Consider the following 17,606-nt stretch of genomic DNA (forward strand, 5'->3'; position numbering starts at 1 on the left):
TCGCTCTGTCGCCCAGGCTGGAGTGCAGTGGCCGGATCTCAGCTCACTGCAAGCTCCACCTCCTGGGTTCACGCCATTCTCCTGCCTCAGCCTCCCGAGTAGCTGGGACTACAGGCGCCCGCCAACACGCCCGGCTAATTTTTTGTATTTTTTTAGTAGAGACGGGGTTTCACCGTGTTAGCCAGGATGGTCTCGATCTCCTGACCTTGTGATCCGCCCGTCTCGGCCTCCCAAAGTGCTGGGATTACAGGCTTGAGCCACCGCGCCCGGCCTCTGGGACATTTTTAAGATCAAGATTTAACTTTCATTTTTTTCCCTCAGATTGATATTTCTGTAATATTTACATTTTTAGTAAAATGCCATTTATTAAATTCAGATAAAGTTTAGGTGGCTAAAAACAAAAATACAAAGGTAAGAAACTTTAAAGTGACTATTCACTTTACTTTCCAAATAACTACTCAGCCCCAGTTTCTGTTAATTATTTTTGAATGTCTCCTAACTGCCCATAGTCACCATCAAAGATACAAACAGTTAACATCCGTGAAAGATTTTCATCTCTGTCCTTTTCCTTTCTCACATTAACAAAAGAGAACAACCTCCTCTTCTAATGTGTGGTGACTCTAATTATATAAACTCAGTTAACCAGTGCTTTTTGACCTATCATCCTCAAATTGATGTCACCATCTCCATATCCAGGAACTTAGTTCAGACGGGTATGTCTCTTCGTATCATGACTGGACTATTGCAGGATCCTCCTATTTAGTCCACATAACTCCAATATCTTTCTTCCTTTTTACCCCATCTTTTTCCTTTTTTATTGTAGGATTGCCCTTTATAAAACACTATTTTAATTATGTTACTTGCCTCCTTAAGAACCTATGCTGAATTATCAACTATTACCCATCACATCTCAACTTCTATGCTTGTTACTTAAGACCTCCATAAATTAGCCCTAAGCTACCTATCCAGTGTCATACCAGTCCTCAGTATGAATGTTAATTCTGGTGATACCAGTTTCCTTACTGCCCCAGCAAAGTTCAGTTTTTGGTTTCCCAGTGCGTAGCTTTTAAAGATCTATTCAGACCTATCCTTTTGCCTAAAATATCCTCCTTGGCATGTCTTAGTTCTTCAAATGCTACTCATTTTTTAAGACTGGACACACTTTGTGCTTCTTTTATAAAGTCTTCTCTATGTCCACCCCACGCTTTTCTGATTTCTCACAGTGATTATCATGTGTACCAAATAATCTAGCATTTCATCAGCCATTCCTTCATGTTCTTTTCTAATTGTTTCCTAAATAATTCTGATGTCCCTTAACTACACTATCAGTTCCTTGAAGGCAAAAGCCAAATTTATAACATTAGCTCATGTATCTCTCACACTATCCAGCTAGGGATGGACTCTCAATAAATATTTGCTACATGATTGATTGACAATGCAGAACAAAGCTACTGAATATCGTGAGGCTGAAAAGTGAACTGCAACCAAAAGAGGAATCTAAACATAATGAAACTAGAGAATTGGTTTCTAATTCAGAGATCCCTTGCCTTTTCACATTCACGACAAATAAAGATTATTTTAATATTTATATGACACAGGATGAAAAGATAAAGCAGCCAAATGACTAACTGGGCTCTCCAGCCACCAGAGGCCAGGACAATCAGTATCTCAGGATTCTGAAAACCCAGTGACCTCAGTAGTGTGGCTGACAAGCTCTGATATAAATGACTTCTCCTATGTATCAATGACTTAAAAAATTGTTTAAGCCCATATGGAATATTAAAAGTACCATTAGCCAAAACAAAGCATTAAACTACATGCATACTTCAGAGATATTGTGGTTCCTGACCACCACAATAAAGCAAATATTGCAAAAAAGCGAGTCACATGAATTTTTGGTTTCCCAGTGTGTATGAAAGTTATGTTTACGGCCGGGTGCAGTGGCTTATGCCTGTTATCCCAGCACTTCTGAAGGCCGAGGCAGGCAGATCACTTCAGGTCAGGAGTTTGAGACCAGCCTGGCCAACATGGCAAAACCCTGTCTCTACTAAAAATACAAAAATTAGCCAGGCATGGTGGCACATGCCTGTAGTCCCAGCTACTCAGGAGGCTGAGTCAGGAGACTCGCTTGAACCAGGGAGATGGAGGTTGCAGTGAGCCAAGATGGTGCCACTACACTCCAGCCTGGGCAACAGAGCAAGATCCTGTCTCAAAAAAAAAAAAAAAAACTGTTATGTTTACACCATACTATAGTCTATTAAGTGTACAACTGCTTCATGCCTAACAAAACAATGCACATACCTTAATTTATAAATACTTCTACTGACTGGGCATGGTGGCTCATGCCTGTTCTCCTAGCACTTTGGGAGGTTGAGGTGAGTGGATCACTTGAGCCCAGGGGTTCGAGACTAGCCTGGGCAACACATCGAAACCCTGTCTCTATAAAAAATTACAATAATTAGCCAGGAATGGTGGCTCCTGTCTGTGGTCCCAACTACCCGAGAGGCTGAGGTGGGAGGATCACTTTGAGCCTGGGAGGTGGTGGTTGCAGTGAGCTGAGATCGCGCTATTGCACTCCAGCCTGGGTGACAGAGTGAGACCCTGTCTCGGGGGGAAAAAAAAAAAAACTTTACTGCTAAAAATGCTGATGATCACCTGGGCCTTCAGTGAGTCAAATCTTTTTACTGATAGAGGGTCCTGTTTTGATGCTGGTGAATGCTGTCTGATCAGGGTGGTGGTTGGGGTGGCTGGGGTAATTTCTTAAAATAAGATAACCATGAAGTTGGCTACATCAATTGACTTTTCCTTTCACAAGAATTTCTCTGTAGCATGCAATGCTGCTTGATAGCATATTACCCAAAGAAGTCCAATCCTCTCCAACACTGTCATTGCTTTATCAACTAAATTTATGTATAATTCTAAATCCTTTGTTGTCATTTCAAAAATGTTCACACCATAGTTACCAGGAGTAGTTTCCTTCTCAAGAAACCACTGTTTCTGCTCATCCATAAGAAGCAACTTGCCATCTGTTCAAATTTTATCCTAAGATTGCAGCAATTTAGTCACTTCTTCAGGCTCCACTTCTAATCCTAGTTCTTCTGCTATTTCCACATTTGCAGTTACTTCCTCCACTGAAGTCTTGAACCCCTCAAAATTATCCATGAGGGTTAGAATCAACTTCTTCCAAACTCCTGTTCATGTTATTTTAACCTCCTCCAATTAACTGCAACTGTTCTTAATGGCATCTAGAATGGTGAATCCTTTCCATAAATTTTTCAATCCACTGCCCACATCCATCAGAAGAAGAATCATAATCTAAGGCAGCTATAGTCTTATGAAATGTGTTTCTTAAATAGTAAGAGTTGAAAGTTGAAATTACTTCTTGATCCATTGGCTACAGGATGAATACTATGCTAGCAGGCATGAAAGTAACATTCATCTCCTTGTACAACTTCCTCAGAGCTCTTGGGTGACCAGGTGCATTGTCAATGATCATTGATACTTTGAAAGGAATATCTTTTTCTGAGCAGTAGTTCTCAACAGTGGACTTCAAATATTCAGTAAACCATGCTGTAAACAGATGTGCTATTATTATCCAGGCTTTGTTGTTCCATATATGGAACATAGGCAGAGTAGATTTAGCATAATGCTGAAGCACCCAAGGATTTTCAGAATGGTAAATAGGCATTGGCTCCACTTAAAGTCATCAGCTATGGAGCAGGAACCCACATCCAAGAACAGAGCCCTTTGCTCCTCCCTCAGAATGAATGGAGACTAGAAATCAGACATTTCTGTCCAAGAAAAGCAGGATTTCGTTCAGTGCTTCTCCCAGATTGTTAGGGTGCTGACTGAGGATGAGATGGGGCACCCAGAGACAGGAGATGCTATCACCCAGCTCAAGGAGGTCCTGTAGTACAATGCCATTGGAGGCAAGTAACACTGGGCTTTGACGGTGCTAGTAGTATTCTTGGAGCTGGTGGAGCTGAGGAAACAGGATGCTGAGAGTCTCCAGCGGGCCCTGACTGTGGGCTGGTGCGTGGAACTGCTGCAAGCTTTCTTCCTGGTGGCAGATGACATCACGGCTTCATCCCTCACCAGCCAGGGATAGATCTGCTGGTATCAGAAGCCCGGCGTGGGTTTGGATGCCATCAATGATGCTATGCTTCTGGAAGGGAAGCATGTATGTACCACCTGCTGAAGCTCTATTGCAGGGAGCAGCCCTATTACCTGAACCTGATCCAGCTCTTCCTACAGAGTTTCTATCAGACTAAGATTGGGCAGCCACCCAGGGCAATGCGGATCTTGGCAAATTCACTAAAAAGAGGTACAAATCCAGTGTCAAGTACAAGGCAGCTTTCTACTCCTTCTACCTTCCTGTAGCTGCAGCCATGTACATGGCAGGCACTGATGGTGAGAAGGAGCACACCAATGCCAAGAAGATCCTGCTGGAGATGGGAGAGGGAGAGTTCTTTCAGATTCAGGATGATTACCTTGACCTCTTTTGGGGACCCCAGTGTGACCGGCAAAGTTGGCACTGACAAACAGGACAACAAATGCAGCTGGCTGGTGGTTCAGTGTCTGCAACGGGCCACTCCAGAACAGTACCAGATCCTGAAGGAGAATTACAGGCAGAAGGAGGCCAAGAAGGTGGCCCTGGTGAAGACTGTATGAGGAGCTGGATCTGCTGGCCGTGTTCTTGCAATAATAGGAAGACAGTTACAGCCACATTATGAGTCTCACTGAACAGTACGCAGTGCCCCTGCCCCCAGTCATCTTTCTAGGGCTGACGTGCAACATCTACAAGCGGAAAAGTGACCTAGAGACTGCAAGGCTGGGGAGAGGAGGCCCTCAATAAATAAATTATTGTGTAACTTTCTAAAAAAAAAAAAAAAAGTCATCAACTGCATGGAGCCCTAGCAACAGTCAGCCTGTCCTTTGAAGCCAGGGATTGACTTCTCTAGCTATGAAAGTCCTAGATGGCATTTTCTTCCAAAAGAAGGCTGTTTCACTTACACGGAAAATCTGTTGTTTAGTGCAGCCACTTTCATCAATTATCTTAGCTAGATCCTCTGGGTCACTTGCTGCAGCTTCTCCAATCAGCACTTGCTGCGTCACACTGCATATTTATGTTATAAAGTCAACTTCTCTCCTCAGACCTCATGAAGCAACCTCCGCCAGCTTCCAACTTTTCTTTTGCAGCTTCCTTACCTCTCTGTCTTCACAGAATTGAAGGGAGTTAGCATCTTGCTCTGGATTAGGCTTTGGCTTAAGTGAATGCTGTAGATGCTTTGATCGTCTATCCAGAACACTAAAACTTTCTCCACATCAGCAGTAGGACTGTTTGACTTTCTAATCATTCATCTGTTCACTGGAGCAGCACTTTCCATTTCCTTCAAGAACTTTTCCTTTGCATTCACAAGTTGGCTCACTGCTCCAGCTCAAGAGGCCTAGCTTTCAGCCTACCTGATAGCCTTTCAACAGCCTTTCTCACCAAGCTTCATCATTTCTACCTTTTGATTTAAAGTGAGAGATGTTGGGCCCTTCCTTTCACTTGAACACTTAGAGGCCATTATAGGGTTATTGACTGGCCTAATTTTAATATTGTTGTCTCTCAGGGAATAGGGAGGCCAGAGGCGAGGGAGAGAGATAGGAGAACAGCGGGTTGGTGGAGGACTGAGAACACATACAGCATTTATTGATTAAGTTCCTGGACTTATATGGGCAAGGTTTGTAGCACCCCAAAACAATTACAATAGTAACATCAAAGGTCACTGATCGCAGATCACCATAACACATACAATGAAAAAGTCTGAAATATTGTGAGAATTACCAAAATGAGACACAGAGACACGAAGTGAGCATGTGCTGTTGGAAAAATGGCTCCCATAGACTTGCTCAAGGCAGGCTTGCCACAAACTTTCATTTGGTAAAAAATGCAACATCTGCAAAGTGCAATAAGGCGAAGCACAATAAAACGAGGTATGCCTGTATATGAAACAGAAAGAATTAAAGAAAAGAAAAAGTCTAAACAAAAAGAAATGCATCTGTCACAAGAAGACAAAAAGGCTCATTTTTTTAATTACCAGAGATTCTTTATAGAAAAATTTTTTCTGTTAAAAAATGTTTTCAGCTAGGCACAGTAGCATGTGCCTGCAGCCCCAGCTACACAGGAGTCTGAGGCAGGAGGATCGTTTCAGTTCAGGAGTTCAGGGTTAGCCTGGGCAAAATAGTTAGACTCCTGCCTCTTAAAATTTTTTTTAAGTTTTCTCTCATTCATTGAATTGACCACACCCTCCTTATAACACTGACTCTACACAGTGGTCTGTCTTCTGTTTATTACAGTACCTGTAATAATTCTTGACGCTGTCCAGACTTGGAATATTGAATGCATCTAATTAAAAAAAAAAAAAAAAGCAAACATTCATCCACATTAAAAAAAGAATACAAACATTTTCTTTAATGACTAAGGGAAAATAATTCTTTCTATAACAATTCCCCCACACACACCCCCAGGGTAGAGCCATTCCATTTATTATTCAGTAAATAGCGGGAGGACTAGGAGAGCGGCCTATCCTAGACAACCTCCCATTATTGCCATGGGTTTCAGTTTGCTTCCCCAAACTAGAAATGTTTAGCCTGGGGAAAGGGTAGACTCAGAACACAGTCCAGATGGCCCTGGCCCTACCACCAACTCATGAACTCCCACCGTGGTACATCTCTCTAGGGCCACTGAGCCTCTTTTAGAACCAGTATGGCTAGACTCTGGGTTGCTGGGTCCAATCCAAGCAGGCTGGGCTCCAAGTTCTAGACCCTAGGCTGGCTAAAACCCTGGAATCTTGATTCCAGGATGTGGGTGGGATGGACTTAGGTCCCAAGCTCCAGGCTAAGCCAGTGGCCTTCAGGGCTGCAGCAGGTAGCTGCCTTCATGGCTAGGCTTCTTGGGCAGTGGTACTTTTTCAGGATAGGAGCCAGGGCTGGAATTGGGTCTAAATCTGTAGAAACAGTCAATATTGGCAGAGCAAGAGTGGTAGGCCTGGCAGAGAATGACAGAGAGCAAAAGCAGCAAGAAGCCTATGAGCACCCCCTGGGAAACGGCTGCCCCCATGACAGGCAGCCCACCCTCAGACCAGCACAGACAGTAGAGCTGCCTCAATGGCAAGGCCTATGCCAAGGCGAGACTCTGGTATGACCAGCCTTCCATGGAGGCTGTCCTGTCTACACACTCAATGATTCCCGGGTAGTGGAGATGTCCACCTGCAGTCTTAAGCCAAAGTACAGCCTGGTGCACATCTGTGGGAGGGTTGGGACAATGGGATATCCAGATTTAACTGAGGCTCCAACAGGGGCAACTGGCCCTCCCCAAGCTCTCTGCCTCTGCTGGCACAGACTGAGCTAGCCACAGCGTGACTGTAGCAGCCTCTGTCATCTTTCTATAACACTTTTAATGGTAGAATGTCAATCAATTAGATTGATACTTTAAAATATTGATATCTTAACAAAATTCAGATTATCTAGAAACTTATTTAAGGCACTCAGTATACTAGAGAAAAACAGGTACTATGAATTCTATACCATTCGGAATAAATAAGTTTGAAATTATAAGACTGAACTGTAGTTGCTCTTGTCTTAATCCTGTGATTCTAAAAGCCAGCAAGAAGTGGATTCATGCCTGATCTACTGATCAAATAAAGTAGACAAATGAAGTACTTAGCTAATAAAAAAGTCAACCTTTATAAATCAAACAAATCTACTACCACCAGGACTCTTTTAGAGAAGAGTTCATTTCCTTACCAACACAACAATAATCTAAAAAAGGGAAAGGATTATTCATTTCCCTGTTCATGCCTATGGAGATTTGTTTGCAATTTAAAATTTTTAGGCTAGGTGCAGTGACTCATACCTGTAATCCCAGCACTTTGGGAGAATGAGGTGGGAGGATCGCTTGAGCCCAGGAGTTTGAGATCAGCCTGAGCAACATAGCAAGATCCCAACTCCACAAAAAAAAAAAAAAAAAAAAAAAAAAAACCTTCAAAAATTAGCTGGGTGTGGTGATGCATGCTTGTAGTCCAAGCTACTTGGGGGTGCTGAGGTGGGAGGATCATTTAAGCTCAGGTCAAGGCTGCGGTGAGCTATACTCACACCACTGCACTCTAGGCTGAGTGACAGAGCAAGACTCTGTCAAAAAAATAATAATAAAGCGGGTGTGGTGGCTCACGCCTATAATCCCACCACTTTAGGAGGCTGAGGCAGGCAGATCATCTGAGGTCAGGAGTTCGAGACCAGCCTGGCCAATGTGGTGAAACTCCGCCTCTACTAAAAATACCCCCCCCAAAAAAAAAATTAACTGGGAAGGATGGTACCTGTCTGTAATCCCAGCTACTCAGGAGGTTAAGGCAGGAGAATTGCTTGAACTCAGGAGACAAAGGTTGCACTACTGAGATTGCACTACTGTACTCCAGCCTGGGTGACAGAGTGAGACTCTGTCTCACAAAATAATGATAATAAGAATAGTCATAGTAAATTTTAAAAAGAAAAAATAAAAAGCAAAGTTTTTTAACTTTGCACACAGGAAAATTCATTCTTTTCTGTGACTTACAGTTCTATGGATTTTGACAAATACATAACGAACCTGAAGTCCACCACAACAACCAAAATACAGACTAGTTCCGTCACCACCAAAAATTCTCCATGATGCCTGTTTGCAGTTAATCTGTCTCCCAATCCTTATCCTCTGGTAACTACAATCTGTTCTCTGTCTATTGTTTTGCCTTTTCCTGAATGTCATATAAATGAAATCATACAGTATGCAGACTTACGGGTTTGGCTTCTTTCACTTAGCAAAATGTATATTTATTAAAACATCTGTCTGCATGAGTTTTGCTAAAACTCATGTTTCTTCCATGTAAAGAAGAAAGGACTTGGGGGTGGGGGGCAGGGGGAGGGATAGTATTAGGAGAAATACCTAATGTAGATGAAAGGTTGATGGATGCAGCAAACCACCATGGCACATGTATACCTATGTAACAAACCTGCACGTTCTGCACATGTATCCCAGAACTTAAAGTATAGTAATAAAAAAAAAAAAAAGCAGCATATGTCACAAAAAAAGGACCATACCAATTGTCATTTCAAAGGCTAACAATGACATCTGAAGTTTTAAAACCACATTATATAGTTGTATTTCAGAGTTGTGACCTTTAGTATATGTAAACCTATGTTATAATGTCCCATTTTATAATTTTACAATCTAAGTTGGAAAATCTAGGTTCCTGAAGGGGAAAAAAAACTCTAGTCTTTATTATATCTGGCTCTTGGCTCTCACCATGATTTCCTTTGATATCCAACCACTTGGTTTTTTCCATGACTCTTGTCTTCTTCAGAATACCCTGGTAGGTTTGCCATTCTATCTCATGCTGCCTGGATCCCAACTGTTCCTTTGTTTTGGCATCTGTCAGGTCTCCTGTAGGTTTACACAAGAATTGAATCACAATGCAAAACAAACTCCTAGGGGTTCCATTTTTTCAGATATGTACACTGAAGGAACGACGATACTTAAAGTACTCGACGTGTATAAGCAAAACTGCTCATGAGACCACCAATGTCCAATCAAGCCATCTAAACTAACAAGATTTTCTCAGCAACGGCTTTGTTTCTTATAGGTTAGCAAATGCCTGTGTGATATTCGAAATGGGTTGTGGAAAAAATCGTTAAAGAGAACAGTACAAAATGCATCAGTAGACTCTGATAAAATGAAAATGTTTTTATAAGAAATTCCAATACTCTGAGTGGGTGCCTAATATCTACGGCAACCATGTTTTCCAAACCACAAAATCAGAATATGTGACTTGACCAAATATTATTTTTATAGCAAGAAGCAATGTGGCAGGTGCAATTGGACAACAAAATACCAAAATTTATAGGGAACTAAACAGAACACTTTTTATGGGGGTTCATCCATTAAATGAGAACTGATACCCTTTCATGTCAGCAGAGATACTTCAATAAGGTGGATGGGTGATGAATTCCCCAGTAAGCAAGACAGATAGATGCTCCTTTAGCTTCTTCTCCCCACTACAGTTTGGAAGCAAATAAAGGGTTTGAAGAGTCTAGAAAACTCAAGTCATAAAACTATTAAAGGATGAAGAAAAAGTGCCCTGGGTCACCGGAAGCCTCAAACAACTGAAAATATAAGATTAATAATATAAAGAAAATTGAAAAGTGAGCAAAAGAAGAGAACTTCTGATTCGTGGTTACAGGCTTTTCCCTAATTCTCACAACCACAACTATAACAACAAGAACAAAAACCAGATACAAATATATGAGACAACAGACTGACATGAGAACCAAGAGCCTTGCTTCTACTGCTTTGACAAAACCTTGCTACGTCAAATCATTTTGCCTGGATCTTGACTCATTCAGTTAGCCATAGGCAAAGGGGTTAGAATGTCCAACCTCTTCCACATCACAGGGCTTATCTGGGGCTGTGGCTATACTGCTCCCAACATCCCCAAAGTGAAAAGCCGCAGCCCTGGCCAAAGTTCTACCATCCAGACCACAGAACACCACCACAGCACGGCAAGCCTCCCTACCTGTTGCTAGGACGAGAGCTGGTTGAATGATGTCAATAGTTTCAGAACAGAATTTCTCTAAGTCTACCGCTCTGCCTGGATCTCGAAACCTGCTCAGGTGAATGTCGGATATCTGCCGAAAACAGGTATTGAACAGAGAGATCTGAGCCGGGAAGAGGCAGCATGGGGAGCCGCGGCTCAGCGGCTCTCTCGGACAGAAGGAAAAGACAAAGAGGCAGTGCATAACGAACCCCCCAGGTAAGGACAGGGCCAGCACTAGACAGAGCCTCGAGTTACACCCTGAGTGAGGCCCACAGCCTGGAGCGTGGGGCCCAACACCCGCCAGGGTCTCACCGCACGGTGCCCGCTCTGCACCCGCCTCCCTGCCCGGCTTCCCGCCGCTTCACCTGCAGGCCCCAGAAGATGTTGCTGTCTCCTGGACCTGGCGCGGGGTGCGGCCTCCTGGGGGGCGCGGGGTGCGGCAGCGGCGAGGGTTGGCCCGCCAGGCCGTAGTGATCCAAGAGCATGGCCACCAGCGCTGCGGCCGCCAACCCCGCGACCACCCTGAGAGCCAGCACTGCAGCCATGCCGCCCGCCCGCCAGTCCGCCGGGGAGCTGCCCTCGCTGATCCCGCGCGGGACCGCGCGGCGCTCCCGGGAGCCGCTTTGCCTGCACTTCCGGACTCTCTTGTTGCGGGGCCAGAGCCGGATGCGGGGCCGGAGCGGGCGGGGCTGGAGCCAGACACCGGGCCTAGGGTGCTGCGCCGGTCAGCCGCCTGCCGGCATCTGTGCCTCTCTGGCAGCGCAAGTGTCTGGGCTCATTTTGCGTAAGTAATGCGATCAAAGAAAAGGGAACCGAAACTGTGAACACCAGTGACGGTGGCCGAGTGGTGGCGGGCAAGGAGACCGGGACCAGTGGCCAGGAGGCCAGGGCTAGAGTCCTGGCTCCGCCTTGGTCATTCACTCCTGACCTCAGTGGGTCGATCTCCTTACCTGTAAAACAGAGTTAATAACACCTTCCGTGTGCACTTTGCAGGGTTGTTGTATCAAAGTGAGAATGTATGAGGACGCCTTTTACATTCTCTCACAAATGTGTCAGGTGGCTTCCTCTGGCCCCTTCTGATTATTAACGTGCCTCCATAGGTTTTCTTTTCTTTCCCTTCCCCTTCCCGCTACCGCTCCCCTTTCCTTCACTTCTCAGACATGATCTCACTCTGTCCCCCAGGCAGGAATGCAGTGGAGCGATCATGGCTCACTGCGGCCTTGACCTCCCTGGCCTCAAGTAGCTGGAACTACAGGTTCGCACCATCACGCCCAGCTAATTTTTTAAATATACTTTTTGTAGAGACTGGGGTCTCTCTGTGTTGCCCAAGCTGGCCTCGGAACTCCTGGGTTCAAGCGATCATCCCACCTCCGCCTCCCAAAGTGCTGGGACCACCGCGCTCGGCAGCATAGGTTTTCTATAGATGTTAATTCCTCTGTTTTGTGAAAGTTATTTTTCCCTTAACCTGATTTCACATGCACCTGATTAACTAATATTGCAACATGGTGGTATACTATTCATTTAATAAATATTAAATACTTCCTATGGGCCAGGCCCAGGAGAATTAGATTCAGCCCTACCTTAACTTATCTGACCACTCCCTTATTGTTGATTTTTAAATTGTTTATTATATATTGGTGTTCTGAGTAATTTATTTTCACATCTGCCTTCCTTTCACTTAAATAATTTTAGAAAATGGCGGTTAATAAAAGGCACAAACAAATCAACAGGGATATACTAGTGGAAAATACAATATAAAACTAAAATGTCATTGGTTTCTTTTATTGGTTAGGAGCACAAAATGTAACAGGCAGAAGGTCTATTTCAAACAAATTAAAAAGCTATGTGTATTTTAAATTCTGCCCAAATCAGATATATACACACCCACAAAAAATAGTGTGTGAAGGAAAGCTATCACACACGAGAAGTCGTATACTGAATTCTTCAAGGAAACACATGTGGAAATAGGAATTAACAAAGTCAGCAACAGATGAATATAATTTTTAAATTGAGTCTTAAAATGCTACATTGCCCAAAACTATACTATATAAAGTTATGCTAGGTACAAAGGAAAAAGTCTGTACAGCTGTTAGCAAAACTGCTTTCCCAGAAAAGCAAATTAAAATAATGCAATCAGCAGACCAAGGAGGCTACAGCTAGACATCAGAGCTACAACTTCTCATATCTGTGTCAGAAAATCCTATTTATCTAGAATAGACTAAAATTTCGGGATAAAACAGGAACCCTTTTGGCCGGGCGCAGTGGCTCAAGCCTGTAATCCCAGCACTTTGGGAGGCCAAGACGGGCGGATCACGAGGTCAGGAGAGAGACCATCCTGGCTAACCCGGTGAAACCCGGTCTCTACTAAAAAATACAAAAAACTAGCCGGGCGAGGTAGTGGGGGGGCGCCTGTAGTCCCAGCTACTCGCGAGATTGAGGCAGGAGAATGGCGTAAACCCAGGAGGCGGAGCTTGCAGTGAGCTGAGATCTGGCCACTGCACTCCAGCCTGGGTGACAGAGCGAGACTCCGTCTCCAAAAAAAAAAAAAAAAAACAGGAACTTTTTAACTTTTTTTACTTTATCCATTTTAAGTTATTTTTATCTCCCCCACCTCCCAAACCAGTAATTCAACAAGATCCAGCAGAAAGAGGGCTACTTTTAGAATTGGCTATTTTATTTTTCTTTCTATGGCGAGACTGTCATGGAGCTTGGATATTTCAGGATCATATACATCCATGACCAGTGTCCCACTGTGGTCAAAAAACTTTGTCAGGCCTCTGAGCCCAAGCTAAGCCATCATATGCCCTGTGACCTGCACGTATACATCCAGATGGCCTGAAGCAACTGAAGATCCACAAAAGAAGGGAAAATAGCTTTAACTGATGAAACTACACCATTGTGATTTGTTTCTGCCCCACCCTAACTGATCAATATACTTTGTAATCTCCCCTACCCTTAAGAAGGTTCTTTGTAATTCTGCGCACCCTTGAGAATGTACTTTGTGAGATCCACCCCCTGCCTGCAAAACATTGCTCCTAACTCCACTGCCTATCCCAAAACCTATAAGAACTAATGATAATCCCACCAACCTTTGCTGACTCTCTTTTCAGACTCAGCCCGCCTGCACCCAGGTGAAATAAACAGCTTTGTTGCTCACACAAAGCCTGTTTGGTGGTCTCTTCACATGGACATGCATGACAAACTTAGCAATGGGGACTTGGTAAACTCGACTTCCTGCTGCTGCTTTGTTCTCCCACTGGTGAAGGTCAGCTTCAAGGTGTATTTGTCATCAAACCTTTAAAGACTGGAGGACAGTTGCCAAATATCATCAGGATCCATTCCTGTAGGATTTTTCCTGTGGGTCACGACAAAGATGCTCCTCTCCTTATATGAGGTATAAATGGTCAGAATCCAGATCATCACAAAATAGGATATGACTCACAAAACGAAAACGGGTTTGGACTCTGGAAAGGGGTACATGTAATCCCAAATCAAAGCCACTATGGCAAAGAAACAGGAGATTGTACAGATGGTGAGGCGACCATCAATTAGACCAAAATTCTCCACATATTTGTATTTTTCCAGAAGTAACTTTTTGGCAGAATCATCCAAAGAGTTTTTCACAGCTAATCCATCGCACTTGTCAATTTGTACAGGCTTATCATCTATCTTCCACTTATCCAACAAGCCGCTATGGCCACTGCCTGTCCCACACCGGGAACCACGCCAGCCCCACTACTGCCTCCACTACCACCGCTTCTCCCACCCTGTACAGCTGCTGCCGCCATCTTATCCGCTTCTGCCTGTTCTGAGTAAAGATATGTATTTTTTGGGGGGGATGGAGTCTCTCTCTACCGCCTAGGCTGGAGTGCAGTGGCGCGATCTCGGCTCACTGCAAGCTCCGCCTCCCAGGTTCACGCCATTCTCCTGTCTCAGCCTCCCCCAGCAGCTGGGACTACAGGCACTCACCATCATGCCTGGCTAATTTTTTGTATTTTTAATAGAGACAGGATTTCACTGTGTTAGCCAGGATGGTCTTAATCTCCTGACCTCGTGATCGGCCCGCCTTGGCCTCCCAAAAGTGCTGGGATTACAGGCATGAGTCACTGCACCTGGCTGAGTAAATATTTTTACACTAATAGTGCTCTTAAAAAAGAAACTCCCTTTGAGTTTTTTCCTTGGGATATATTGTCAGTATTGGATTTATGCCAATTTCAATTAAATTGAATTTTCAATTTAAAATTTTCAATTAAATGTTGAGTACCTTTGGAAGACAATACATTGATCTAAGCAGAAAACATAAAGAAACATAAAAGTAAGTAGGCAAAGAGCTATGGTTCATTATCTAAGGAGTTTATGTAAGAGAGAGACATACATACATAAGTTTAATATGCGAAGAATACGCTTTTTGCCACAAGAGATGACCAGATATAAAAGGCAGGGGGAAGGTTAAAACTAGGAGAGAGAAGCTGGGCACGGTGGCTCACGCCTGTAATCCCACCACTGGGAGGCCGAGGCGGGCAGATCACGAGGTCAGGAGATTGAGACCATCCTGGCTAACATGGTGAAAGCCCATCTCTACTAAAACTACAAAAAATTAGCCAGGCATGGTGGCACGTATCTGTAGTCCTAGCTACTTGGGAGGCTGATGCAGGAGAGTCGCTTGAACCTGGGAGGCGGAGGTTGCAGTGAGCCAAGATCGGGCCACTGCACTCCAGCCTGGGTGACAGAGCGAGATTCCATCTCAAACAACAACAACAACAACAACAACAACAAAAAACTAGCAGAGAGTACATCTTTGGAAAGAATCAAGAAAAGTTTAATTATGGATGCTGCATATAAAGGATGGGTAATATTTCTTGACTGGCAGAGATTGAGGTTGGGGTGGGTAAAAGCACTTTCCTAACAACACGAACCAAAGCATTAAGATGAGAAAATGCAGGGCATGTTGCAGGGACAGTGAATGTTTCAGTTTGCCAGCCTATGCCAAGAGGAATAATGGTAATTAGACCAGACCTTTGGCTTGAGGCACATTGAGGAAGACCTCTAAATGCCAAGAGTGAAGACAACAGAGTTCTGCTTTGGCAACATGGATCTGGCAACAGCATAGAGAACTGACTCTCTAGAGGGTAGGTGTGAGAGAGTATCCTGTTGGAGGGAGATCGCCATAATCCAGGTAGTGGGGTAATTACAAAGACCTGAAGAAGAAAGATGGGAGAATACGACCTTGAGATTAGAAAGGAGTGGTCAGATGTAACAACAATTTTAAAAATAAAAACTATACAACATGGCACCTGATTGGATATTCAACGGAAGAAAATAAGAGTTTTTTTTTAAAATAATGCCAAAATGTGGAACATAGTGACTGAAGGACCAGGGCTATAATGTATGAATGGAGAGCGTTACCCATATCAATAAAATAAAATTTTGAGTTTGGTTTTATCTAATACTACACCACTAGAAAACACGTGGAAGGATATTTTAAAACCAAATTTGGGAGACATGACTGAGATGATCTAATTTAAAACCCAAGCAATGTGGCATACATAAAATGCATTTGCAGAGACCTTAGAGTATTGGGGGAACCCGCCCCCAATATTTCAACGTAGGTTTTTTCTATTTTCCATAAATGTTGGCTGGCTGAGAAATAAAGAAAAAGAGTACAAAGAGAGGAATTTTATAGCTGAGCCGCCGGGGGTGACATCACATATCAGTAGGACTGTGATGCTCACCTGAGCCTCAAACCAGCAAGATTTTTATTAAGGGTTTCAAAAGGGGAGGTGTGTAAGAACAGGGAGTAGGTACAAAGATCACAGGCTTCAAAGGGCAAAAAGCAGAACTACTACTGAGGGTCCAACAAAGATCACAAGGCAAAGGGGAAAAGCAGAACTACTGATAAGGGTCTATGCTCGGCAGTGCGCATATTGTCTTGATAAACATCTTAAATAACAGACAACAGGGTTCAAGAGCAGAGAACTGGTCTGATCACAAATTTACCAGGGCAGTTTTTCCCCACCGTAGTAAGCCTGAGGGTACTGCAGGAGACTAGGGCGTATCTCAGTCCTTATCTCAACTGCATAAGACAGTCCCAGAGCAGCCGTTTATAGACTTCCCCCCAGGAATGTATTCCTTTCCCAGGATATTAATATTAATATTCCTTGCTAGGAAAAGAATTTAGTGATATCTCTCCATGTCCATTTATAGGCTATCTGCAAGAAGAAAAATATGGCTCTTTTTGTCTGACCCCTCAGGCAGTCAGACCTTATGGTTGTCTTCCCTTGTTCCCTAAAAAAATCACTGTTATTCTGTTCTTTTTCAAGGTGCACTGATTTCATATTGTTCAAACACACATGTCTTACAATCAATTTGTACAGTTAACACAATTATCACAGTGGTCCTGAGGTGATGTATATCCTCAGCTTATGAAGATAACAGAATTAAGAGATTAAAGTAAAGATAGGCATAAGAAATTATAAAATTATTATTTGGGAACTGATAAATGTCCGTGAAATCTTCACAATTAATGTTCCTCTGCTGCGGCTCCAGCCAGTCCCTCCATTTGGGGTCCCTGACTTCCTGCAACATTAGAGAAACCTCAAAGATACAGGAAATCATTTTCTAGAAATGGGGCACAACAAGAGGAGGAATCATGCTGTGAAAGCATTTGGACATGGTCACAAGTCACAAAGGCCAGCAGTCTCAATTTCAGACACTGTACTCCAACCAAGCCACTTCACTTGTGGTGTTCAAAGTGAATAGGAACAGGAAATTATTTATTTAATGATGGTTAATGATTCTCTTTTTTTTTTTTTTTTTTTTTTTTGAGACGAAGTCTCGCTCTGTCGCCCAGGCTGGAGTGCAGTGGCCGGATCTCAGCTCACTGCAAGCTCTGCCTCTCGGGTTTACGCCATTCTCCTGCCTTAGCCTCCCGAGTAGCTGGGACTACAGGCACCCGCCGCCTCACCTGGCTAGTTTTTTTTTTTTTTTTTTTTTTTT

At 43.5% G+C, this 17,606-nt stretch overlaps 1 protein-coding gene and 2 pseudogenes across 10 annotated transcripts in view; 1 reads left to right on the forward strand and 2 right to left on the reverse strand.

Moving 5' to 3' along the window:
- LOC113219480 (transmembrane protein 62) overlaps positions 1-11,434 on the reverse strand; it is a 44,950-nt gene extending 33,516 nt beyond the window's left edge. For 2 of the 10 annotated variants that reach the window (XM_026447866.1, XM_026447865.1), the window contains exons 1-4: positions 10,976-11,434; positions 10,590-10,701; positions 9,323-9,460; positions 6,346-6,391 (exon numbers count right to left, since the gene is read on the reverse strand). In XM_026447866.1, coding sequence (XP_026303651.1) covers positions 6,346-6,391; positions 9,323-9,460; positions 10,590-10,701; positions 10,976-11,155 — 476 coding nt within the window. In that variant the 5' untranslated portion in view covers positions 11,156-11,434. The remainder of the gene's footprint in view (positions 1-6,345; positions 6,392-9,322; positions 9,461-10,589; positions 10,702-10,975) is intronic. The other 8 variants (XM_026447868.1, XM_026447867.1, XM_026447872.1 and 5 more) reach the window with 6 other exon arrangements.
- LOC111529182 lies at positions 3,764-4,816 on the forward strand (annotated as a pseudogene).
- A 1,844-nt stretch (positions 11,435-13,278) lies between the features above and the next one.
- On the reverse strand, positions 13,279-14,398 carry LOC111529183 (annotated as a pseudogene).
- Between the last annotated feature and the right edge of the window lie 3,208 nt (positions 14,399-17,606).

Source organism: Piliocolobus tephrosceles, unplaced genomic scaffold (assembly GCF_002776525.5).
Source record: "Piliocolobus tephrosceles isolate RC106 unplaced genomic scaffold, ASM277652v3 unscaffolded_108, whole genome shotgun sequence".
In the NCBI taxonomy this organism is placed as follows: Eukaryota; Metazoa; Chordata; class Mammalia; order Primates; family Cercopithecidae; genus Piliocolobus; species Piliocolobus tephrosceles.